This window comes from Natrix helvetica (genome assembly GCF_964273705.1).
Source record: "Natrix helvetica genome assembly, chromosome: 9".
NCBI lineage: Eukaryota > Metazoa > Chordata > Lepidosauria > Squamata > Natricidae > Natrix > Natrix helvetica.
Window position 1 is genome coordinate 3,702,781 of NC_138560.1, and position 25,869 is coordinate 3,728,649.

At 50.2% G+C, this 25,869-nt stretch overlaps 2 protein-coding genes across 4 annotated transcripts; both read right to left on the reverse strand.

The window, feature by feature from the left end:
* Positions 1–507: 507 nt before the first annotated feature.
* Positions 508–5,250, reverse strand: LOC309397079 (uncharacterized protein). Its single transcript, XM_081962801.1, has 3 exons — positions 5,119–5,250; positions 3,238–3,382; positions 508–886 (listed from the first exon to the last, which is right to left on the reverse strand). The coding sequence occupies exons 1-3, from the start codon at positions 5,159–5,161 to the stop codon at positions 553–555; spliced, it is 522 nt and encodes a 173-aa protein (XP_081818927.1). The 5' UTR covers positions 5,162–5,250; the 3' UTR covers positions 508–552.
* Positions 5,251–11,351: 6,101 nt separating this feature from the next.
* Positions 11,352–25,596, reverse strand: TOMM40 (translocase of outer mitochondrial membrane 40). Of its 3 annotated transcripts, XR_014176157.1 has the most exons (11): positions 25,389–25,596; positions 22,229–22,441; positions 21,062–21,129; positions 19,204–19,296; positions 17,253–17,354; positions 16,666–16,771; positions 15,729–15,851; positions 14,436–14,512; positions 14,097–14,199; positions 12,159–13,180; positions 11,352–11,949 (listed from the first exon to the last, which is right to left on the reverse strand). XR_014176157.1 is itself a non-coding variant. In XM_081962235.1 (10 exons), the coding sequence occupies exons 1-10, from the start codon at positions 25,591–25,593 to the stop codon at positions 13,041–13,043; spliced, it is 1,227 nt and encodes a 408-aa protein (XP_081818361.1). In that variant the 5' UTR covers positions 25,594–25,596; the 3' UTR covers positions 11,352–13,040. The 3 variants fall into 3 exon arrangements, 2 of the variants coding, with proteins under 2 accessions (XP_081818361.1, XP_081818360.1); XM_081962235.1 differs by having other exon boundaries at positions 11,352–13,180; positions 25,392–25,596; XM_081962234.1 differs by having other exon boundaries at positions 11,352–13,180.
* Between the last annotated feature and the right edge of the window lie 273 nt (positions 25,597–25,869).

Consider the following 25,869-nt stretch of genomic DNA (forward strand, 5'->3'; position numbering starts at 1 on the left):
TTTTAAGATACGTGGATTACAACTCTAAGAATTCTATACTAGTTGGGGAATTCTGGGAGCTGAAGTCACACACCTTTAAAGGTTTATTAGCTTGCTGGATGGGGAATTCTGGGAGTTGAAGTCCACACACCTTAAAAGTTTATTAGCTTGCTGGCTGGGGAATTGTGGGAGCTGAAGTCCACCCATCTTCACACTGCCAAGGTTGAGAAACACTGATTTAAACGCTTGGGATAGGCCGATTTGTACACCAAGGTTGTTCCAGATTGAATATCTTACTGCTAAGGGCCCCCTTTTCTTGTCTGGGATGAGGTCGGGATTTTTGCTCATGTAGAAATTCAGGGACAATGGAATTTCCCTCAACAAAGAGGACACCGAGCCACGCCTGTTCGCTTGACGCTGTGTTTATTGTTCAAGGAAGTGGACAATGGTTACAATGAGGGGCAGGGCTGGCTCAGCAGACCCATGCCAGGCTTCTCCCTCAACCCACTTCTTCTACGTTTGCCATGCCCTACACCCACGCCCTCAGGGAGCTGTGGGTATCCATGGGAGCTTTCAGAAGGACAGCTTCTTCTGAAACAGGTTGTAAAGGCTAGAAGGGCTTTGTTCACCAATCCAAGAGGCAGCCTTGGCGCACTTGCTAAGGGCAGGTTGCAACAGCTCGTCGTTCACCATCACCACAGCGGGCAGCTTCTTCATCTCTTCCAGCTTCTCCATTGCTTTCTTATATTGGTCCTTTATCGCCTCCTTGCCTTGATTGAAGGCAGAATGGGTATACTGTTGAAGATCCTTCAAATGGTATTGGATTTTGCGGTTCGAGAGTTTGCTCGGGATTGTGTATTTCTTCGTCAACTCCGTGGTGTAGGCCGCAACATCAGAGGCATGCCCTCTGTGGAAGAGAAGAGTTAGAATAAGTCCAGGCTGCATCAACAGAGAGATAGAATCAAGATCAGGTGGAGGGTTAATACCACTTTATAAGACCTTGTTAAGGCCACATTTGGAATATATGCATCCACTTTTGGTCGCCACGATGTAGAAAAGGTGTGGAGACTCTAGAAAGAGTGCGGAGAAGAGCAACGAAGAGGATTAGGGGACTGGAGGCTCAAACAGATGAAGAACGGTTGAAGGAACTGGGCATGGCTAGTGACTAGCCATGCCCAGTTCCTGCAACCGTTCTTCATCTGTTTGAGGCATTGTGCAATCTAGTCTAATGAAGAGAAGGGCTAGGGGAGACATGATAGCAGTACTCCAATATTTGAGGGCTCCACCTATTCTCCAAAGCACATTCTCCTGAGGTTAGGACAAGAAGCAATGGGTGGAAACTAATCAAGGAGAGAAGCAACCTAGAACTTTCTTGATAGTGAGAACAATTAACCAGTGGAACTGCTTGCCACCAGAAGTTGTGGGTGCTCCAACACTGGAAGTTTTCAGGTTTTTAAGAAGAGATTGGACAACTTCTGGTCTGGAATGGTAGAAGGTCTGATGCTTGAGCAAGGGGTCAAAGTCCCTTCTAACATAACTATCATATCACCCCTAGTCCACCTTTTCATTAAGCTAGACATACCCAATTCCTGCAACCATTCTTCATTTGTTTTAACCAGATTAACTTGTCCACACAAGATGTGTTTGTTGCGCTGTAGCCTCAAGGGTTGAAGCCAACCAAGTCTTGCATGCTTTGTTGGAAGTAGACACAGTTGTGTGCCTAGGTCAGGGGTGTCCAAACTTGGGAACTTTAAGACTTGTGGACTTCAACTCCCAGAATTCCCCAGCTGACTGGCTGGGGAATTCTGGGAGTTGAAGTCCACAAGTCTTAAAGTTCCCAAGTTTGGACACCCCTGGCCTAGGCATTGTGCAATCACTGCCACACCATAACTGGGCAATTTTGATCGTTCGTCTCTTGGACCACAAGAACTTTATTTACTTAGCTTATCGCCTGGCTGGTTTCCACTTCAAGTTTCACATTGCACAGCTAGTCCTTGACTTACAACCGCAATTGAGCCAAAAGGAGACCGTTGTTAAGTGAATTTAGCCCCATCTTATGAACTTTTCTTACCAGAGTTGCTACGTGACTCGCTAGCGTTGTTAAATTAGTAAATTACAGGAGTCCTCGACCTACGATCGCAATTGAGCCCAACATTTCTCTTGTTAAGTGAGACAGCTGTTAAGTGAATTTTGCCCCCTTTTAAAACCTATCTTGTCAAAGTTGTTAAGTGAATCACCGCACCATTGTTAAGTGAATCACAGCTAGTTAGTTAAGTTACTAGCACGGTTGTAAAGTGACTCTGGCTTCCTGACTTGTCCGAAGGTTGCAAAAGGGGATCCCATGGCTCCGGGCCACTGCAACCGTCATAACTATGAATCAGTTTGCCAAAACGGCTGAATTTTGATCACAGGGATGCCGCGATGATGGTAAGTGTGAAAAATGGTCCTAAGTCACCTTTCCAACGGTCCCTAAGTGAACTGTTGTAAGTCCAGGTCTAGAATAGAATGGAATAACAGAGTTGGAAGGGACCTTGGAGGTCTTCTAGTCCAACCCCCTGCTTAGGCAGGAAGTGCTACACAATTCAGACAAACGGCTATCCAACATTTTCTTAAAAACTTACAGTGTTGGAGCATTTACAGCTTCTGGAGGCAAGCTGTTCCACTTGTTAATTGTTCCAACTGTCAGGAAATTCCTCCTTAGTTCTTGCTTCTCTCCTTGATTAGTTTCCACCCATTGCTTCTTGTTCTACCCTCAGGTGCCTTGGAGAATAGTTTGACTCCCTCTTCTTTGGGGCAACCCCTGAGATATCAAGACTGCTATCATGTCTCCCCTAGTCCTTCTTTTCATTCAATTAGACATACCCAGTTCTTGCAACCGTTCTTTGTATGTTTCAGCCTCTAGTCCCCTAATCATCTTTATTGTTCTTCTCTGCACTCTGTTTAGTGTCTCCACATCTTTTTTTACATGTGACGACCAAAACTGCCTGTACCTGTATCTGGTTTGATTTGATGGGCTCCCAAACAGACTGAAAATAAGTGAGGGGAGGGGGAGGAAGGTCATGCAAGAGGGGAAGGGAGTGAATCGAAGCCCCCTCCCTCCCTCCCTCCTCTCTGGAAGTTAATTCTATCCTTATCGAGGTCATCGCGGCCTTCGGTGGATGCCAAATTCACTCTGGGCCAGAGCAACCTGTGACATCAGGAGGAGATAAGAGAGAAGCTCTTGCTTCATGTTTGCTGGTGAGATGTTTGCTCACTCACTTCATCACGCTCAGACCTTCGTTAAGGCCATTGGTAACTTGGGTGGAAATTTTTCCAAGCTGTTCTTGCCACTGTTCCAGAATGGATTGATCCGGCTCCGAGTCTGTTGCCGGAGGCTCCTCGCTGAGGACAGCAGCTTGAAAACCTAGGAAGGGAAGCATGGATGAGCCCCCCACACACAAAAAGAACCAAGAACAAGAAACGCGATCCTCTTTTTAACAGATTATCAGAGTTGGAAGGGATCTTGTCCTAGAGGTCATCTAGTCCACGGGGTCTCCAACCTGGGCAACTTTTAAGACTTGTGGACTTCAACTCCCAGAATTCCTCAGCCAGCAAGGAATTCTGGGAGATGAAGTCCACAAGTCTTAAAAGTTGCCCAGGTTGGAGACCCCTGATTTCTAGTCCATCCCCCTGCCCAAACAGGAGACTTTACACCAGTAATGGCTAACCTTTTTTATCCTCCCGTGCTGACATTGTATGCACTCATGCGCAATGCACCCACACCCATAATGGTATCCTATTCTCTTCCCCGCCCCGGTGCATGCACGAATGTCTTCCGCATACACAGCAGACCTAAAAAACAGATATCTGGCAGGAGGCGCAAGCATGTCAATAGTTTCCCCATCACAGCCCTACACCATTTCTGTTCCCTTCCCACCAAAGGTGGTCTCTATTTTCCTACTTGCATTTTTTACGTGCTTTCGAACTGCTCGGTTGGCAGAAGCTGGGACAAGTCACGGGAGCTCACCCCGTTATGTGGCACTAGGGATTCGAACTGCTGAACTTTCTGATCGACAAGCTCAGCATCTTAGCCACTGAGCCACCACGTCCCTTATGCCATTTACACTATAACCCGTCTTTTCCCCTTCCTCTCTTCTTACTTTTCCCCGTTTTTTCTTTACTTGGTATTTTATATGTCAATAAACTAATAATAAAAGTTAAAATGAACAATTGAGAGTGACCAACTTATCCACAGTGTTTCACTTAACCACTGTGGCAAGGAAGGCCATAAAATGGGGCACACCTCCCTTCACAAATATCTCACTTAACAACAAACATTCTGGGCTCAATTGTGGTCACAAAAAAAAAAAAACCCGATAGGAAATGGACCTACTTGGAGGAGTTGTTAGGTGTTTTATACAATACAGATTATCCTCAACTAACAACTATTCGTTTAGTTCAAGGTTACAACAGCACTGGGGAGGAAAGTGTCTTGTGACCAGTCCTCACACTTATGACAATCTTGGCATCGCGGGATCAAAAGTCAGGCATTTGGTATGCATGGCCAATGGTTACAGCTTCCCAGGGTCATGGATTCACCACTTGTGACCTTCCCAGGTGTGATTCCCAACAGCTATCTTGCTTAGCAACGGAAATTCTCATCCCAAATGTGGCCATAAGTCAAGGACTAGTTGTCTTTGTAGAATAGAACCGAATTAATGATAATTAATGAAACAGTTAACAACTGAATGTTCCCCAACCACCCAAAAAGTCAAATAAAAATAGCCAGATTTTTTTTCCTTTCTAGATTTCTTGCAAGCAAATGTAGCTTAGTCTTCTCCCCCCCCCCCCCACTGCCCACCGCCCTCCTCTGCTGACCAAATTAGCCAAACAAATTTTACTTTCTGGAGCCTCCCAATTTACTCCTTAAATTAGGAGAGTTTATGAAGCGACAGCTGTAAGATTTAGGGGCTGGAAAAGGATTCGGAGGATCGATCTGCAGGATTTAGCAAGCTGGGTCAACATACCTGCATGAAAGTTCCTTCTATGGCCATTTGGTAGCATCTCCTTCTGATCTTGCGCTACCAGAACAAGAACCTATTTCTCCTCCTGCCACGGTTGCAGGTAGGAAGAGATGGGAAGCCACCGGAGAAGACTTACCTGTGAGTAAGGCCAGGGTAAGGAAAATTGCAAGAGACTTCATGGTGGTATCAGCCCAGTTCTCGTGAAGAATGTGGGAATTAGGACTGTTTGCCAGGGAATGAAGGACCAATTTATGGATGTTAGGACAAGGTGACCACCGCGGGATATAATTTATTAACCTGGGCGCCGGAGTGGTGGGACAACGGAGGGTTTTTTTTTTAAGCTGCTCCCCTACCTCTTCCTTGCCAAATCATGGTTTCGTAACCCGAGATGCATAAACACACATACCGTCATTGATTCTCGGAAAAAACAGCCACACAAAGCCGTCTATATCGAAAGAGTTTGGTTTCAATTTTTTAACCACCCCTCGAAGTCCGCACATCTTATGGTGCTGATGGGAAGAGGATCTCTGTAGCTCAGGGTTGGCTTGAGGGGGGGTCCTTGGTGGTCTCTGAGCTTGGTGGTTGCCTTGGAGACATTTCATTACTCAACTAGGGAGCATCATCAGTGCCAGAAGGGAAGAGGGGTTTGGAGAAAGGAGGAGGATGATTGTGGGGTCCTTGGTGGTCTCTGAGCTTTGTTGTGTTCCCATAGACCTTTCGTAACCCAACTAGGTAACATCATCAGTGCCAGAAGGAACAGGGCTTTGCAGAGAGGAGGAGGAGGAGGAGGAGGAGGAGGAGGAGGAGGAGGAGGAGGAGGAAGATTGTGGAGTCCTTGGTGGTCTCTGAGCTTTGTTGTGTTCCCATAGACCTTTCGTAACCCAACTAGGTAACATCATCAGCGCCAGAAGGAACAGGGCTTTGCAGGGAGGAGGAGGAGGAGGAGGAGGAGGAGGAGGAGGAGGAGGAGGAGGAGGAGGAGGAGGAGGAGGAGGAGGTGGAGGAGGAGGAGGAGGAGGAGGAGGAGGAGGAGGAGGAGGAGGGGAGGAGGAGGAGGAGGAAGACGATTGTGGAGTCCTTGGTGGTCTCTGAGCTTTGTTGTGTTCCCATAGACCTTTTGTAACCAAACTAGGTAACATCATCAGCGCCAGAAGGAACGGGGCTTTGCAGGGAGGAGGAGGAGGAGGAGGAGGAGGAGGAGGAGGAGGAGGAGGAGGAGGAGGAGGAGGAGGAGGAGGAGGAGGAGGAGGAGGAGGAGGAGGAGGAGGAGGAGGAGGAGGAAGACGATTGTGGAGTCCTTGGTGGTCTCTGAGCTTTGTTGTGTTCCCATAGACCTTTCGTAACCCAACTAGGTAACATCATCAGCGCCAGAAGGAACAGGGCTTTGCAGGGAGGAGGAGGAGGAGGAGGAGGAGAAGGAGGAGGAGGAGGAGGAGGAGGTGGAGGAGGTGGAGGAGGAGGAGGAGGAGGAGGAGGAGGAGGAGGAGGAGGAGGAGGAGGGGAGGAGGAGGAGGAGGAAGACGATTGTGGAGTCCTTGGTGGTCTCTGAGCTTTGTTGTGTTCCCATAGACCTTTTGTAACCAAACTAGGTAACATCATCAGCGCCAGAAGGAACAGGGCTTTGCAGGGAGGAGGAGGAGGAGGAGGAGGAGGAGGAGGAGGAGGAGGTGGAGGAGGTGGAGGAGGAGGAGGAGGAGGAGGAGGAGGAGGAGGAGGGGAGGAGGAGGAGGAGGAAGACGATTGTGGAGTCCTTGGTGGTCTCTGAGCTTTGTTGTGTTCCCATAGACCTTTCGTAACCCAACTAGGTAACATCATCAGCGCCAGAAGGAACAGGGCTTTGCAGGGAGGAGGAGGAGGAGGAGGAGGAGGAGGAGGAGGAGGAGGAGGAGGAGGAGGAGGTGGAGGAGGAGGAGGAGGAGGAGGAGGAGGAGGAGGAGGAGGGGAGGAGGAGGAGGAGGAAGACGATTGTGGAGTCCTTGGTGGTCTCTGAGCTTTGTTGGGTTCCCATAGACCTTTCGTAACCAAACTAGGTAACATCATCAGCGCCAGAAGGAACAGGGCTTTGCAGGGAGGAGGAGGAGGAGGAGGAGGAGGAGGAGGAGGAGGAGGAGGAGGAGGTGGAGGAGGAGGAGGAGGAGGAGGAGGAGGAGGGGAGGAGGAGGAGGAGGAAGACGATTGTGGAGTCCTTGGTGGTCTCTGAGCTTTGTTGGGTTCCCATAGACCTTTCGTAACCAAACTAGGTAACATCATCAGCGCCAGAAGGAACAGGGCTTTGCAGGGAGGAGGAGGAGGAGGAGGAGGAGGAGGAGGAGGAGGAGGAGGAGGTGGAGGAGGTGGAGGAGGAGGAGGAGGAGGAGGAGGAGGAGGAGGAGGGGAGGAGGAGGAGGAGGAAGACGATTGTGGAGTCCTTGGTGGTCTCTGAGCTTTGTTGGGTTCCCATAGACCTTTCGTAACCAAACTAGGTAACATCATCAGCGCCAGAAGGAACAGGGCTTTGCAGGGAGGAGGAGGAGGAGGAGGAGGAGGAGGAGGAGGAGGAGGAGGAGGTGGAGGAGGTGGAGGAGGAGGAGGAGGAGGAGGAGGAGGAGGAGGAGGGGAGGAGGAGGAGGAGGAAGACGATTGTGGAGTCCTTGGTGGTCTCTGAGCTTTGTTGGGTTCCCATAGACCTTTCGTAACCAAACTAGGTAACATCATCAGTGCCAGAAGGAACAGGGCTTTGCAGGGAGGAGGAGGAGGAGGAGGAGGAGGAGGAGGAGGAGGAGGTGGAGGAGGTGGAGGAGGAGGAGGAGGAGGAGGAGGAGGAGGAGGAGGGGAGGAGGAGGAGGAGGAAGACGATTGTGGAGTCCTTGGTGGTCTCTGAGCTTTGTTGGGTTCCCATAGACCTTTCGTAACCAAACTAGGTAACATCATCAGCGCCAGAAGGAACAGGGCTTTGCAGGGAGGAGGAGGAGGAGGAGGAGGAGAAGGAGGAGGAGGAGGAGGAGGAGGAGGAGGTGGAGGAGGAGGAGGAGGTGGAGGAGGTGGAGGAGGAGGAGGAGGAGGAGGAGGAGGAGGAGGAGGGGAGGAGGAGGAGGAGGAAGACGATTGTGGAGTCCTTGGTGGTCTCTGAGCTTTGTTGGGTTCCCATAGACCTTTCGTAACCAAACTAGGTAACATCATCAGCGCCAGAAGGAACGGGGCTTTGCAGGGAGGAGGAGGAGGAGGAGGAGGAGGAGGAGGAGGAGGAGGAGGAGGAGGTGGAGGAGGTGGAGGAGGAGGAGGAGGAGGAGGAGGAGGAGGAGGAGGGGAGGAGGAGGAGGAGGAAGACGATTGTGGAGTCCTTGGTGGTCTCTGAGCTTTGTTGGGTTCCCATAGACCTTTCGTAACCAAACTAGGTAACATCATCAGTGCCAGAAGGAACAGGGCTTTGCAGGGAGGAGGAGGAGGAGGAGGAGGAGGAGGAGGAGGAGGAGGTGGAGGAGGTGGAGGAGGAGGAGGAGGAGGAGGAGGAGGAGGAGGAGGGGAGGAGGAGGAGGAGGAAGACGATTGTGGAGTCCTTGGTGGTCTCTGAGCTTTGTTGGGTTCCCATAGACCTTTCGTAACCAAACTAGGTAACATCATCAGCGCCAGAAGGAACAGGGCTTTGCAGGGAGGAGGAGGAGGAGGAGGAGGAGAAGGAGGAGGAGGAGGAGGAGGAGGAGGAGGTGGAGGAGGTGGAGGAGGTGGAGGAGGAGGAGGAGGAGGAGGGGAGGAGGAGGAGGAGGAAGACGATTGTGGAGTCCTTGGTGGTCTCTGAGCTTTGTTGTGTTCCCATAGACCTTTTGTAACCAAACTAGGTAACATCATCAGCGCCAGAAAGAACAGGGCTTTGCAGGGAGGAGGAGGAGGAGGAGGAGGAGAAGGAGGAGGAGGAGGAGGAGGAGGAGGAGGTGGAGGAGGTGGAGGAGGAGGAGGAGGAGGAGGAGGAGGAGGGGAGGAGGAGGAGGAGGAAGACGATTGTGGAGTCCTTGGTGGTCTCTGAGCTTTGTTGTGTTCCCATAGACCTTTCGTAACCAAACTAGGTAACATCATCAGTGCCAGAAAGAACAGGGCTTTGCAGGGAGGAGGAGGAGGAGGAGGAGGAGAAGGAGGAGGAGGAGGAGGAGGAGGAGGAGGTGGAGGAGGTGGAGGAGGAGGAGGAGGAGGAGGAGGAGGAGGGGAGGAGGAGGAGGAGGAAGACGATTGTGGAGTCCTTGGTGGTCTCTGAGCTTTGTTGTGTTCCCATAGACCTTTCGTAACCAAACTAGGTAACATCATCAGTGCCAGAAGGAACAGGGCTTTGCAGAGAGGAGGAGGAGGAGGAGGAGGAGGAGGGTGGGGTCCATGATGATCTCTGAGCTTTTGTGTTCCCATAAACAATAAACACTCAAAAAGCCATTTGAACCCGTTTCCCACAAAAAAGAAAACTCTCCTGAGCAGCCACAAACCTAGCCTTTGTATTTGAATGGAAGGTTCTGTTTTCTTCTGAAACTTTTCTTTTCTTGGGTTTATCCATGGTTGGCCTACTGGGGGTCGAAAAGCTCAGTAAACCACGTGCCGGCAAATGTTGCACATTGGCGGTTGTGATGCATCTTTTGAGCGACAGGGAGCCCCAGCAGAGGGATATGAAAGAGCCACAGGCGGCCCCAGAGCCGCAGGTTGCCGACGCCTGCCACAGACCTTTTATAACCCAACTAGGTAACGTCATCAGTGGCAGAAAGGAGAGTGATTTGCAGAGATGACGACGATAGCGACTGTGGGGTCCTTGGTGCTCTGAGTTTTGTTGTGTACCTGCAAACCTTTCATCACCCAACTATGTAACGCCATCAGTGCTGTAAGAGAGCGGGGTTTGCTCTCGCTTTAAATACTAGCGCACAAGCCCAACCCATTCTCTCCGAGCACTGAAGAAGTCCACATCTCTTAAAATTTGGATGCTCGGCAACTGACTCATGACGGTTGCAGCGTCCCAGGGAGGGACCTCGGTGGTCTTCTAGTCCAACCCCCTGTTCAGGCAGGAAACCCTCTACTGCAGTGTTTCTCAAACTTGGCGACTTTAAGTCCTGTGGACTTCAACTCCCAGAATCCCCCAGCCAGCATAGCTGGCTGGGGAATTCTGGGAGTTGAAGTCCACAGGACTTAAAGTCGCCAAGTTTGAGAAACACTGCTCTACTGTTTCAGACAAGTGATTGTCCAATCTCTTAAAAACTTCCAGGGTTGAAGAACTTCTGGTGGCGAGTCGTTCCACTGGTTAATTGTTCTCACCGTCAAAACATTTCTCCTTAAATTTACAGGCTGGTTCTCTCTAGAGAAGCTTCACTAGAGGGTTACTCCAACCCACGGGTTACTAATAGGATGAAGTCCATTTTCTGGACGCGATCCACACGCCAACCAGATCAACTCGCCTTCATTCAACACGTGTTTGTGGCGTTGCAGCCTCGAGGGCTGAAGCCAACCAAGTCTTGCAGGTTTTGTTGAAAGTAGACAACAGTTGTTTACCTCGACATTGTACAATCACTGACACACAACTAACCCTGGGCAACAGGGATTTTGACCGTTCATCTCTGGGATCACAATGACTTTTATTTATTTAGCTTATCACCTGGATGGCTTCCACCTGAAGTTTCACCGGGGACCTTTGATCGAGTCTCGAACATTTTGAAAGTGAGTTGGGAGGGCAATATGTTTCTATTATTTCGTTATATTCTTCCTTGGAGTCCATCCAAGGATGAGAAAAGGAGATCGGGAATATAAACTGATGACCTGCTTGAAAAGTGGCCCTTTGAAACCAGCTTCAATTGGCCGTTTCTTCCCAACCTTGGATACCGTCTAAGCCAAGAATTAAACCAAGGTTTGTTTTTGGGTGGTATCTGAAGACAAGTCAGGCCAGAGTTGGCCCTTAATCCCTACAACGCAAAGTCCTTTCTCACTTGCTACTCTGTCAAATTTGAACATGGACAGTGTGTGTGTGTGTGTGTGTTAAACATAGGATTCGGGGTGTCCATCCATCCTCGTGGGGTTCCACAAATTCTTCTCCTTAGCCCAGAGGTGCGTTTTCCAAAGGCAACTGCACTTCCTTGGGGTGTTTTTTTTTCCTTGAAGGGGTTTCGCTTCTCATCCCAGAAGCTTCTTCAGTTCTGAGTGAAGAAATGGTGTCAGTCAGAACTGAAGAAGCTTCTTGGATGAGAAGCGAAACCCCTTCAAGGGGGGGTAAAAAAAAACACAAGTAAGTCCAGTTGCCTTTCGAAAAAAGCACCTTTGGGACAACCGTGACGCGGATGACTGAGAATCTCCACAGGCTTTTCTCCCTCGCCCCTCGCCTGCCGCCGAGGTCCCCCAGAAATCAGTAACGAGAGAGAAGGGCCAGACGGGGAGTGTGGTAGATGGGTTTTATTGAAACCAGATATTCTGAACTTTGCAGAGGAGGGAGGCAGCTCCCCTGTTGAGGTTGTTTTGTGTTCCATTTGTAAAAGATCCTTTTTTTTTCTTTTTGCCCCCCACTCCCCATAACTTATAAACATGATTTACACGCAGTCTCTGGTGGCGGAAGGGAAGGGCAGTGCAGACATTTCCCCCACAAACTCCGTAGGGCCTGGGAGTGACAGACGGCAAGGCAGCTCCCCCTCTCGCTTGCTCCGGTGGTCCCTTAAAGCTTTCTTTCATGCACAGGACAGAGGCGTCAACTGAAGAGGGGGGGGGTCTGTATCGGGGGGGGGAGTGGGGGAAGGTCGGAGAAACTGTTTTCGTACATCCAGAAAAGGCAGCGAGACAATGGCAGCTCCAGCATAAGCTGAGGGCCCAGGCAGCAGGGAGGGAGGGAGGGAGGGAAGGAAGGAAGGGTACCCCCAAAACAGGCCACAGAAAATCACAATCGCTGTTAATCCTTTGGCAAACTCAAAAGGAAGGAAGGAAAGAAGGAAGGAAGGGAGGGAGCCCCCAAAACAGGCCTGAAAAAAACACAATTAGAGTTTACCTTTTGGCAAAGACAACAGGAAGGAGGGAGGAGGGGAAGGAAGGATTTTGAGGGAAGGAAGGGAGGGAGGGAGGGGGAAGGGAGGGAAGACTTTGAAGGAGGGAGGGAAGGAAGGAAGGATGGAAGGGAGGGAGGGAGGGAGGGAGGATTTTGAGGGAAGTAAGGGAGCCCCCAAAACAGGCCTGAAAAAAAACACAATTGCAGTTTACCTTTTGGCAAAGCCAACAGGAAGGGGGGGGAGGGAGGGAAGGTGCAATCGGGGGCCCCACAAAACAGGCTCGACAATATCACAATTGCCCTTCATCTTTTGGCAAAGCTATCAGGGAAGCGAGAACCAATATATATATATATATATATATACTTCCCTTCCGACTGTACAGAACCGTCCCTTTGTTTGGTTTATTGGGGATATCTATCCCCAATAGATAGTGTAGGTATGCTGGTCTCGTTGTATTCGGGTCTTTTCCCGTGTACGATTGTACAATCTTACACGGGAAAAGACCCAAATACAACAAGACCAGCATGCGTGTGTGTCTGTGTGTGTGTGCGTGTATGTATGTATATATAAACCCAACAAAGGAAGTCTCTGTAGAGTGGGAAGAGAAGTTTTTTTAAAAACGCAGGTCCTACGGATTTTTCTTTTTGGAAAACCGTCACAGTTGGCTGTCTCTTTCCTGCATGGAGGGAGGAAAAGGGGGGGGGGAATGGAGGGGAAATAGGGGGTGGGTGGGAGGGGGGGCTAAGCTCCCCTAAGCCTCAGACTTCTGACATCTCCATCCCTGGGAAAGGACGATTCCCGATGCTAGAGCTCCCCCTGGTGGCAGGAGGCAGCCATGCGTTGCCCCGTGGATCTTGTGAACCGTATTTTGGCCCAAAGCCCCTCGCTCTCTGAAAACCGCCAGCCTCCCCTTGTGGGTGGGAGGCCTCCTTCTTGCTCTCCACCCCCGCATGAGCTCCCTTCCCTTCCTGCCCCACCAAGGGCTACCTCCGGCCAGACAAGGATGCAGGCGGGAGGGAAACGGGGCCACGAACTGCACTGAAGGTGGTGAAGAGGAGGAGGAGGAGGAGGAGGAAGGAGGAGGAAGGGCAGTTTAACCGATGGTCAGGCCAAAGCCGCACTGGAATTTGTTCTTGCGGTGGTTGAGGAATGCGCCCATGGCCAGCGTTAGGGGCAACGGGATCAACTTCTTTTCCAAGGCGGCCCCCACAATCCAGTTGCTGTCGATGGAGCCTGGAGGACGGAGAGGAATTGGAGTTTTAAAAAAAGATTGGGGGGGGGGAGGAACGTGTAAACAAAGGAGCGATAATTACAATAAATAACTATAATAAATGTATACAATGTAATAACGGCAGGAGGTAGACAAACAGGCAGGCAGAGATGGATAGAGATCAATGGATAGACAGAGAGAGACAGACAGACTGAGAGAGGCAGATGGATAGATGGATGGGTGGATAAATAGATGGATGGATAGATAGACAGACAGGGATGGATGGATGGATGCATAAATGGATAGTCGGATAGATAGGAGACAGAGATGGATAAAGATAAATGGATAGACAGACAGACTGAGAGAGATAGATGGAAAAATGGAAAAACAGATAGATGGGTGGATAAATAAGATGGGTGGATGGACAGGGAGACAGAGATCGGTGGATGGATGCATAAATGGATAGGTAGGAGACAGGCAGAGATGGGACAGATAGAAAGAGATCAATGGACAGATGGAGAAACACAGAAAAACAGATAGATACAGACGGACAGACAAACATAAAGATAAATGGATAGTTGGATGAACAGAGAGACAGACAGATAGAAAGACAGAGATAGATAGACAGCTAGAGAGAGATGGGTGGATGGACAGATATATAGATAGATAAATTGGGTATGGGAGTTTTTTTTAAGGGTCTCCCATCTCTCAATTGCCCAGCCTGATCGTTGTACAGTTGTCCAGATTCTGATCGTCTGAACTGCATCAGTCCTAAGGGCGAGGACCGGGTTGTAAAAGCCCCTTTTGCCAGGGCTGCCGTAACTTGGAAACGGTCACTAAACGAGCAGCCGCAAGTCAAGCCATCGTTTTGATTCATTTCACTGAAAACACCCACAGACACCCACACCCACAGGGGAATCAATTCCAAGAGTTCCATACCTTTGAAAAGGAGGTTGGCTTTGGGTAAATCCAGCTGGTACCCAAAGGTCGCGCTGGTGTCTTGCATGCGGGTGCTGCCTTCGAATTCCACCCCCACTTGCAACTGGAGAGCCGGACCAGAGAGAAGACAGGAGAGCCAGGTCAGTGGCGCCTGCCACCTCCCCAAAAAATCCCTTCAAACGATGAGGGATTTGACTGCAGCTCTTTTAAAAGCAGGCTGCACCTTATCCCGGAAGGGTTCAATTCAGCAATCCCCGGGGGAGGGGAGAAAGATGCAGCAGCTTTAAAGAGGGGGGTTTCCACCCCTCTTCCACGCCTCGTCTCCCGAAAGCCGCTCACCTGGTCGCTGGCTTTGTGGTAATACGTGGCGTGCGCTCCGGCCTGTCCTACTGTCAGCGTCGCGATCCAGTTTGGCGCTGTGGAAGATGGGAGAAGGGAGAAGGTCTTACTTGGGGGGACCAAGATCATCTGCATGAAATCCTCATGTATTGACCCCGCCCCAGACTGAGTGACGTCACCACTATAGAGAATCCTCGATTTACGACTACAAGAGGAACCTCGACTTGTTAAGCCCAGGCCTTAACCTGTACAAGAGCTACAATAATTTCGACGAAAACGTGGTCCCCAATAATAAAATTTAAGAGAGAGTGAAGTATTTTTCGGAGTATAAGACACACCAAGATTTTTTTTTTCCTGCAAATTTTATTTTTATTTTTCAAAACAAACGTAATACATAAAAATCTTCCTTCTTTACATACTGTAGAAAGTGTTTCAGTTGGTTGCAAAAGGCTTCCGTGCATCTCTTCCACCGTCATCAAGTATAGTTCGTATTAACTCTAGTATCTTTTAACTCAGACGTTTATACACATTACCATCGTCTTACCTCCACTTTTATTTGACTATGATTGTTCAAACGTCCTTCGTCATAAAATATACCAAAATTTAATACACAACCACATACTGGCATTTCATTTACTGTTTCTAAAATCCCACCAAGATTTTGAAGGGGCAAAAAAACGTTTCTGCACTCTGCAAAGCTCCCCAAAACAGCCCGTTTTTTGTGAAAACGGGACCGTATTTTGTCGAAAAAAGGGCATGCATAGCCTTCAGGCAGCTTATAGAATGCTCCTGGTTCTGCCCTCCCCAGCCCCCAGGAGCACTCTGGAAGCCTCCTAATGGCTATGCACGGCAATTTCTGCAAAGGGGAGGGGTTTTGGGAGGGCAAGAATGCTGTATTCGGTGTAAGAGGGCACCCAGATTTTCACCCTCTTTTTGGGGAGGGAAAAGGTGCATCTCATACTCTGAGAAATACGGTAACACAGAGTTGAATTGCCCCATGGGAAGTTGGCAGGGGTGAGCTGTTCTATGTTGGCAACTTTTAAGACTTGAGGACTTCAACTCTCAGAATTCCTCTGCCAGCTCTGGGAGTTGAAGTCCACAAGTCTTAGAGTTGCCGAGATTGGAGACCCCTGTTCTAGATCTCCCCTCTTGGGAGACATAAGTCCAGCTGCCAAGTTCCACTTTCCCACTAAACCACAAACATGCCCAGGCTGACCTGCACCCCCAAAAGTCCAAAAATGGCTGGTGTCATGCAAACACCCCCCACCCCCAAAAAGAAATTGCTGTTGGTACCTGTGTACTTTCCAGCGAAAGACATGACGGTCCCTTCTTCCCCTGCTCGTCGATGGTACACCAGCTCCCCGCCCAGCGCCAGGCACGGCGTGATGCTCTGCAGGTAATGTGCCACTAGGATTCCTGTGGAATGCAGATGGGGAGGAGGGGCTGTTCAACAACATGGCCGGGGGGTGGGGGGCTTTCTTGATCCCCCAGGAAAGACCCCCGCTGGGCAGCCCTGTCAGGAAAGGTCAGGGGCTGAATCAAAGGTCAGCCCAAGCAGGAAGGAGCTGGCAGCAGAATCGGACAGTGAGGAGGCTGAAGAGAGACATGGGACAGTCCTGGAGTCTGGGGAAGGCTCGGATGAGGGCTCTGTGTCGGAGGCAGAGAGGGGGAAAGAGCCGTCTGACAGTTATCAGCTGCCTTCAGAGTCAGACATCAGTGAGGCAGAAGAACAGCTGGAGCCTGTTCCCAGTGTGCGCATGCGCAGAGTTGCCAGACGAAGGGAACAGCTAAAGAACAGGGGTCGACTTGGGAGTAAAGTCACAGGTGGACGGTGAATGGCCCCTCCCAGAGGAAATAAAAGAGGAGCGAAAGGGGAGGGGGCTTTTGCAGGAAACAATTCGTTCGTTCATTCATTCATTTCAGGAGTGTGAAGATCTGTCCGTGAATCTCCGAGACTCTGTGCCCAGCCTTTCCTTGCACAGCACCTCCTTTGGAAAATATTCACATGGCAGCTTTCCAAGCTAGATAAGGTCTGTGCTCCTAAATACTCCTTTGAAAGACTGTTTGCCAGGCCTTGGCTGAATGGGAATGGGAGGAATTCACCTTCGTTTAGTAAAAGAGGTTCTTTCGGGACCAGGAATCTGCCTCCTGCTTTTGGGGGGGAAGCCCAGGTCAGAACTGAAGGCTTCTGGATAGCAAGAAAAGGAATGGGATGATGCAATCTGCTCACCTGAGCCTACTAAAACATCGGGGTTCCCTAGCGTGACAGCAGTGGTGAAATCTGTACCTCGGTATTCGCTGTCCACCTGCCAGTTCACAAATTTGGCTTGCTGCGTCTGGAGAGGGGAAGCAAAGAAGACTGGTCTGCATTTGAAGAGTTACAGGAAAGAATATGTGGAGCTCAGGGTTGTTTTCTTAGAGACGTTTCGGGACCCAACCAGGTAACGTCATCAGTGCTAGAAGGGAGTTGGGTTTATGGAGAGGAGGAGCAGGAAGCAGGAGGGGAAGGCAGAGGCACGGGAGGAGGATGTTCAAAATTTGAGAGATATTCAAAAACTGACCAGCAGGGGGTGCCAATTACATGTCTTGCAATAAACAATTGGACACAATTACGAACGCGCAGTGCGATTCCTGCAGGTGTTTTGGAAATGGAAGGTGGCCCCGTTTACGACGCAACGCAATATGCAATCCTGGTAAACAGCCACCATGGCTTAGAAGGGAGGGATTCACGTTAAGTCAGCATATTGGGAAGAAACGCTCATCGTGGCTCAATTTTACGGGGAAACCGGGATCGGGGTGGGCCCAAAGGACGCCTACCTGAAACGCCACCTTCGACCGAACTTTGTTTGTGAGCTGGTGGATAATCTGTGCATTAAGGCTGCCACTGTTGTCCATGTCACCCACCAGCACCGGAAAGGCCTGAGAGAAAGAAGAAGCGGCATGTTTGAGCAAGGGAAGAGACCTTGGCGGTCTTCTACTCCTCAAGGACTAGAACTGGCGAGCAATTACAACCCACGTTTCTCCAGGAAACAGGGTTGAAAGCGTCGCTAGCGAGTTCTCCATTTACGACCGTCGGCTCGAGGTTACAATGGGCACTGAAAAATAAGTACAGGGAGTCCTCGACTTACGATCGCAACGGAGCCCAAAATTTGCGTTGCTAAAAGCGAGACTTTGGGTCAAGTGAGCTTTGCTCCGCTCGGCGATTTTTTTTCTTGCCACAATCGTTAAGCGAATCCCTGCAGGTGTTAAGGTAGTGTGCGCGGCCGTTAAGTGAATCTGGCTTCCCCCTTGACTTGTCAGAAGGTCGCAAAAGGAGATCACGTGAAACCTCCCCCCTGCCCAAGACGATGCGACCGTCATAAAGACAAGTCAGTTGCCAAGCACCTGAATTTGATCACGTGGCCACGGGGAGGCCGCAATGGTCATAAGTGTGAAAAATGTCACAAGTCGCTTTTTTCAGTGCCGTTGGAACGTCAAACAGGCACTAAATGAGCCATTGTAAGACACAGACTTCCTGTATATTGGAAAATGATAATCTCTGTGACAAATTAAACCTCTTCCATTTGCACCTGTATTTTACCAATTTTATACTTTACTTTTGCATTCCAAAAAGGAAGATTACTATACAATATGACACAGAGTCTAAAGTTTCACAGAAAGTGAGAAGGGAACTCAAGAGATCATCTAGCTCAACTGCCTGCTCAGTGCAGGCTCTGCTAAGGTTCTTTAATACAATACAATACAATACAATACAATACAATACAATAGTAGAGTTGGAAGGGACCTTGGAGGTCTTCTAGTCCAACCCCCTGCCTAGGCAGGAAACCCTATACCGTTTCAGACAGATGGCTATCCAGCATCTTCTTAAAGACTTCCAGTGTGGGGCATTCACAACTTCTGGAGGAAACTTCTGTTCCACTGATTAATTGTTCTAATTGTCAGGAAGTTTCTCCTCAGTTCTAAGTTGCTTCTCTCCTTGATTAGTTTCCACCCATTGCTTCTTGTTCTGCCCTCAGGTACTTTGGAGAATAGTTTGACTCCCTCTTCTTTGTGGCAACCCCTGAGATATTGGAACACTGCTATCATGTCTCCCCTAGTCCTTCTTTCTCTTAAGCTAAACATACCCAGTTCATGCAACCGTTCTTCATATGTTTTAGTCTCCAGTCCCCTAATCATCTTTGTTGCTCTTCTCTGCCCTCTTTCTCCACCTTTTCTACATTCTTTCTTCTGTTGCTAACAGCTTCTTAGTAGCGTTTCTTAATTGTGGCCACTTTACGATGTGTGGACTTCAACCCCCAGAATTCCCCAGCCAGCCTACCATGCTGGCTGGGAGTTGAAATCCACATATCTTAACATGACCCAGGTTGCGAAATACTACTTTAAAGCTGAAATTGACATTGAGTCTTTATTGATTAGCCCTTGGGCTAATCAAAGTGCAAAGTTCCAGAAACAAATTATTACTACCATTTGATAAAAGCAATTTAAAATGGAACTGGAATAAAATACGATTTGAAATGGGGATAAAACACAGTCTAAGATGAAATTGAGATAGAATACAATAATTGAAGATATAGATAAAATATGATAAAATAGTATTTTGGGGTTACCTCTGCAATCTACCCTAATCAGTTCCACATATGCAGATCTCTGAACAGCTCAGACTTGGGGGAGGGGGGAGGAGGGAGGGAAAACAGACATCCAACTAAGATACTCAACAGGCATCAAAGTAGCACAAGTCCCATCCTGATTCAGTGTTATGTAAACCTACCTCTGTGGGGCTTAGCTGTTTTGTCCCGACATACGTCGCCCCGAAGTGATAGTTGGAGTCCCCGACTGTGCTGAGGGCCACCGTATGATTAACCTGAAGAAAGAAACAACGGAACCTTCCGGTTAGAAATTGGACACTTAGGAGAAGGAGTCTCAGCAGATATGCGCCGGGGGATCCAAGGCAAGAAAGAAGCACCACACAAGATCCTTCAAACGAGAAGCGTGCTTATATAATAAAAGCGGATGCGCCCCAATGGAACGACGTGGAAGACCCCGGACAAACACGCCGAGGAGGGGGGAAAAAAATTACGATTTGCGCACAGCAGTGTCAGCGCAGAGATGCAGCCGTGTCTACATCGCAGCTCGCCGATTCCTCCGGGACTTTGTTTCCGGAAAAAAAGCGGAGAAGTATCACAGGAATTAAAATTGGGGGAAACCACCTGAAAACCATCACCTCTGTTTTAAACTCACTGGCCACGTGCAAAAGACTGACTTGTGAATAAATCCACCCTAAATCCATTGGTTTCCCAGTAAGTGTGCAAAGGAGTTCCCTGGCACATTATTTCCCCGTTGTACATGTGGAGCCCTGAAAGCAGAAACGGGCAAGGCGTGGCCTTCCAGAGTTGGACTACAAAGCCTATCATCCCTCTAGAACAGTGGTTCTCAACCTTCCCAATGCGGCGACCCTTTAATACAGTTCCTCATGTCGTGGTGACCCCCAACCATCAAATTGGTGTCTCGGTTCCTAAGACCATCGAAAATACGTGTTTTCCTATGGTCTTAGGCGACCCCTGTGAAAGGGTCGTTCGACCCCCAAAGGGGTCCCGAGCCACAGCACTAGAAGACCTCCAAGCCTATCATCCCTCCAGAAGACCTCTAAGGTCCCTTCCAGCTCTATTCTGATAGATTGAAATGGTGTAGGGTCTCCTGCTCGGGCAGCGGGTTGGACTAGAAGACCTCTAAGGTCCCAGGTTTGGACTACCAAGCTTATCATCTCTCACTCCTGCTTGTGCTGGCTAGAGGCGATAGGATATAAAAATAATATACCAATTGGCAATGAAGGAAGAAAGGAAGGAAGGAAGGAAGGAAGGAAGGAAGGAAGGAAGGAAGGAAGGAAGGAAGGAAGGAAGGAAGGAACCAACCGGTTGGTGATATTATCATTGCATTCGCTTGCTTCACTCTTGTTTTTGTTCTTTTAAATAATTTTGCTGGCCATGCATTGAGCAAATATTATTGGTTGATGAATGAATTGAAGGCCTTCATCAAAAGCCTAGATGGCTAACCTTTTGGGTGCCGAGTTCTCTTTCACGCGTGCATGCAAACCCCCCAAATGCAATGTGAGCGCTCCCTCGTGCATGTGAGTGTCCCTCCTGCGCATGTGCCCCGTCCCCCTTGGCTTCGAGGTTGGTGCAGGAGGCCTTCCAGGCTCAAAATGGGGCACGAAGACCAGCTGGCCGGCGGGAAGTGCATGCGTGGTGGAGCTGGGCCAGCGTGATGACTGGCATGCCTGCAGAGAGGGCTCTGGTTGCCACCTGTGGCACGCGTGTGCCATAGGCTCCCCATCGCGGGCCTAGATGGAAGGGAAATATTAAGGAGAAGGAACCTGGGGCAGTTTTGACAGCACTTAAGAATGCTGCATTTTGGTGGAGTTTACAAGAGATTGTTGATCACAGGCCGACCGTTTTAAGGAAAGCAAGACCATCCAAAAGCAGAATGCAAGTAGAGAAAGAATTTAATCCTTCCTTCAGGCACTCCAGATCTTGCAACATCTGCCCAGCCGCTGGGGTGCAGAACTGAACACCTGGAGGGCTACAGGTCGCCCCCTCTCTCACTGATTTGTCACACAGTCATGCTCTTACCTGAAAGTGATTGCTGAGGCCTTTGTTTACTGTTAGTTTCACCCCCTCCATTTGGATAGGAAACAATTCTGCAAACGAAAGAAGGAACGGAGAGGGAGACGGCGGTCAGTGGCTGCTTTTCTCCCGCTGACCTATTTGCTTCTGCAAAATCCGGTATGGCTAGTTAAAACTAGAGAGGAGGAGGATTGGTGGAAACCAATTGTCAAAATGTCTACACTGCCCGTGTTTCCCTGAAAATAAGACTGGGTCTTATGTTCTTTTGGCCCCCAAAATATGCACTAGTGCTGCAGCCATGAGGCAGGTGTCGGGGTGCAGATGGCCTGGCTGGGGGGGGGGCTAAGGTAAGCCAGTGCGGGGTCCGTAGGGCAGCTCCACTCCCCCCCTCCCTTGCCTCATGGCCACGGCACTGTGAGCAATCAGATGGAATGGGCGCACGACCAGCTGCGCAGGCGCTTACGTAGGGCTTATTTTGTGGGGTAGGGCTTATATTAGGCACATGCGTTTTTACAAAATCCCATATAGGGAGGTGATGGCTCAGTGGCTAAGATATTGAGCTTGTCGATCAGAAGGTTGGCAGTTCAGCGGTTCGAATCCGCAGCGCCGCGTAACGGAGTGAGCTCCGGTGATTTGTCCCAGCTTCTGCCAACCTAGCAGTTTGAAAGCACGTTAAAAAAAATGCAAGTAGAAAAATAGGGACCACCTTTGGTGGGAAGGTAACAGCGTTCCGTGTGCCTTTGCCCTTTAGTTATGCCAGCTACATGACCACGGAGACGTCTTTGGACAGTGCTGGCTCCTCGGCTTTGAAATGGAGATGAGCACCGCCCCCTAGAGTCAGGAACGACTAGCATATACTTGCGAGGGGAACCTTTACCTTTTTACCGCTTTATACAGTGCTTTTACAGCCCTCTCTAAGCGGTTTGCAGAGTCAGCATCTTGCCCCTAACAAACTAGGTTTGACCCATCTCGGAAGGATGGGAGGCTGAGTCAACTTTCAGCCTGGTGAGATTCGCACTGTCAGGCAGTCGGCAGTCGGCAGAAGTAGCCTGCAGTACTGCACTCTAACCACTGCGCCACCATGGCTCACAGAGGTCCATGCCTCTGGATAAAGCAAGTTAAGGTTGTGGTTGATGCCGCAGTCGCACCACACGACACACAAATGCGATTTACCTTTGCACTTCCGATGACATTCCTCAAAAGTGCCGGGGTTAGGGAGCTGGTCGCATTTTTCTTCTGCACTGCGATCTTGCACGGGGGGAATCAGTCCGGTGACAGGAGGCATGGTGAAACCCGGTGGTACCGATACTAAGCCTGAGCCTGGTCCCGACACTGTAGGAGGGGGTGCCGGAGAGCTGGCAGCCAGGACGTTGCCCATGGTGTAAACTAGAGAGTAGAAAAAGAGCTGCTTATTACATGGCAAGATAGTTTAGGCCGGGGGTGTCAAACTCGATTTCATTGAGGGCCGCATCAGGGTTGTGTTCGACCTGGAGGGGGCTGGGGTAGGCCTGGTCAGCTCAACGGCACTCGTGTCGAGGGCACCTGTGGTGGCCCGAGTGCTCTGCCAGTGAAAACGGGCTCCCGAGCTCCGTTTTCGGCTGCGACAGCCTCCTGCAACCCTCTGCTGGGGAAAATGGGCTCCCAAGCTGTTTTCAGCTGTGACGGCCTCCTGCAACCCTCTGCCAATGAAAAGCTCCATTTTTGCTAGCAAAGGCACCGCAGGCTGGTCCTTCACTGTTTCCAAGGTGCCCCCATGGGCCAGATCTGACCCCCTGACCTTGCGTTTGACACCCCTAGTTTAGGTCTTCAGAAGTGCCCATTGCCTTCCCCAAAGAGGGTCTCAAGCGCTGTCCTTTTCGGCTAACACACTTCATGCAAATCCATGGAGCAAAGCATGGCTGGTGAACAGGAAGCATGTCAAGGGAGTCTCTTCCTTTACTCTCATGTGCAAAGCAGATTGCAACGGTGCCCTCTTGTCTAGAACGCCACAAGGAGGCCACACTATTCTCGATTTTGCATCAGCCCATCAAGGACGCAAGGTGCCTTATACTGTACATTCAGGAGAAACAGTGGCCACGGCTGTCAATCAACTAACTTATCTAAGTTATGAGTTTGAGATCCTTCATGCCAGAGGTGCCATTGGTTTTTTCATGTTTGTTTCTGGGTAAATATAGGTGTGTGTGTCTGTGTGTGTGCAGAGTGATAACAATTAATCAAAGTGTGTGAACTCTTGTGAAAATTACTCACTAGAAGCAGAATTGGGACAAAGGGGCAAAAGTCAAACTGGGAGCCTAGCCCTGATTTACAGAATAACAGAGCTGGAAGGGACCTTGGAGGTCTTCTAGTCCAGCCCCCTGCTCAAGCAGGAGATCCTATACCACAGTGTTTCTCAACCTTGGCGACTTTAAGTCCTGTGGATTTCAACTCCCAGAATTCTCCAGCCAGCTGGCTGGGGGATTCTGGAAGTTGAAGTCCACAGGACTTAAAGTCCTTAAGGTTGAGAAACACTGCTATACCACATTCCAGACAAGTTTGCTGTCCTCAAAGCATCCCGTGATGGAGCACCCACAACTTCTGGAAGTAAGTCATTTAACGGATATTTTTTATAGTCAGGAAGAGGTGGGGCATTCAGCAGATTCTGGCCAGTTCTGGAGAACCGGTAGCGGAAAATTTCGGTAGTTCGGAGAACCGGCAAATACCACCTCTGGCTGGCCCCATCCCCATCTATTCTCTGCCTCCCGAGTCCCCCAACTGATCGGGAGGGAATGGGGATTTTGCAGTATCCTTCCCCTGCCACGCCCACCATGCCACGCCCAACGAACTGGTAAATACTCCAACATGGGAAGTTTTTAAGAAGAGATTGGACAAACGTTTGTCTGCAATGGTTATCGGGCCTCCTGCTTGAGCAGGGGGCTGGATTAGCAGACCTCCAAGGTCCCTTCCAACTCTTGTTCTTCTGGAAATCACGAATAGGCTCCCAGTGTGGGTTTTGCCCTTAATTTCAGTTCTGCTGCCAGTCAGTAACTTGCAGCCTTTTCACAGAGTCCCGAGCACTTTGGTTTAATTGATATCGCTCTGCACTCAACCTCCCACCGATATTTACCTGGAAACAAAGATGAAGGAACCAAAAGCAATCTCTGGCATGAAGGATCTCAAACTCATAACAATGTAAGTTTGTTGCTTCATCACTGGAGGCTTTTAAGAGACTGGACAGCCGTTTGTCTGGAATGGTCTAAGGGCTCCTGCTTGAGCAGGGGGTTGGACTAGAAGACCTCCAAGGTCCCTTCCAGCTTTATTCTGATTGATTGATTTATATGATCTAAGGTCTCCTGCTTGAGCAGGGGGTTGGACTAGAAGACTTCCAAGGTCCCTTCCAGCTTTATTCTGATTGATTGATCTGGTCTAGGGTCTTCTACTTGAACAGGGGGCTGGACTAGAAGACCTCCCAGGTCCCTTCCAGCTTTATTCTGATTGATTGGTTATCTAGGGTCTCCAATTGATTGATTGATATGATCTAAGGTCTCCTGCTTGAGCAGGGGGCTGGACTAGAAGACCTCCAAGGTCCCTTCCAGCTTTATTCTGATTGATTGATTGATATGATCTAAGGTCTCCTGTTTGAGCAGGGGGCTGGACTAGAAGACCTCCAAGGTCCCTTCCAGCTTTATTCTGATTGATTGATCTGGTCTAGGGTCTTCTACTTGAACAGGGGGCTGGATTAGAAGACCTCCCAGGTCCCTTCCAGCTTTATTCTGATTGATTGGTTATCTAGGGTCTCCAATTGATTGATTGATATGATCTAAGGTCTCCTGCTTGAGCAGGGGGCTGGACTAGAAGACCTCCAAGGTCCCTTCCAGCTTTATTCTGATTGACTGATTGATTGAAATGGCCTATGAGCTTGTGCAGGGGGTTAGAGACTAGAAGACCTCCGAGGTCCCTTCCAGCCCTCTGCTATTCTGATGGACCGAGGCTTCTTCCCTTGCCCTGCAGGCATCTTGACCGCTTCCGCAGCCGCAGCCCTCGTAGCTCCACTCAGAGTCTTTGGGCCAAAGGAACCATCCCACCCTTTTCATTCCAAAAGCTTCCCGCCAGGAGTTGCGCAAGGGACGGCGGGGAAGAGGAACCTCCGCCTGGGCCGGGCAGGGGGTTCCCCGCTCGCTGGGCCAAAAAAGAGCCCATCTCCGGGCCGGATCCCGCCCCAAGGCCGCCAGGTGCTGACCCCCCTCCGGCCCTTGCCCGGCGTCCTCCGCTTCCCCGAGGGCAGGCCTCCCTTCCCCGGCCAGACCGGGCTCTCTCCCGCCCGCGCGAACCCTCCTCCCCGGGATTCCCAACTCACGCGGCGGCGGCGGCGGCGGGAGCAGCGGCAACGAGGGCTGGAGCCGGGAGACACCCGAACACGCTTGCTCCCGGGCCCCGCCCCTCCGCCGCTGCCATTGGCCCGCGAGGCTCTGGGCCCCGCCCTCGCCCAGCCTAGTCTCGCCGCTATTGGCCGGCTTTCCGTCAAAGCCGCGCCCCTTCCCCGGGACCATGCAAGCCCTCATGGAGTTTAGGCCTCCGCCGAAGTCCCGCCGCTTCCTTCCTCAAAGAGGGATTCCCATTGGCTGGCTGCCGGGACGTCACGCGCCGCCAAGGGTCGTCTCGATTGGGCAGATTGTGGAATAAATCTGGTTCCTCTCGGATGATTGGTGGCGCCGGGCTGAGTTTTCATTGGTCACTTTACATACGGAGAGGAACTTGGGGCGCCACTCGGGGCTTCGGCTCGGAAAGAGGCGGGGCTGAAGAAACAAGGTCAGCGGTGAAGAGCGGGCGCAAGGTCA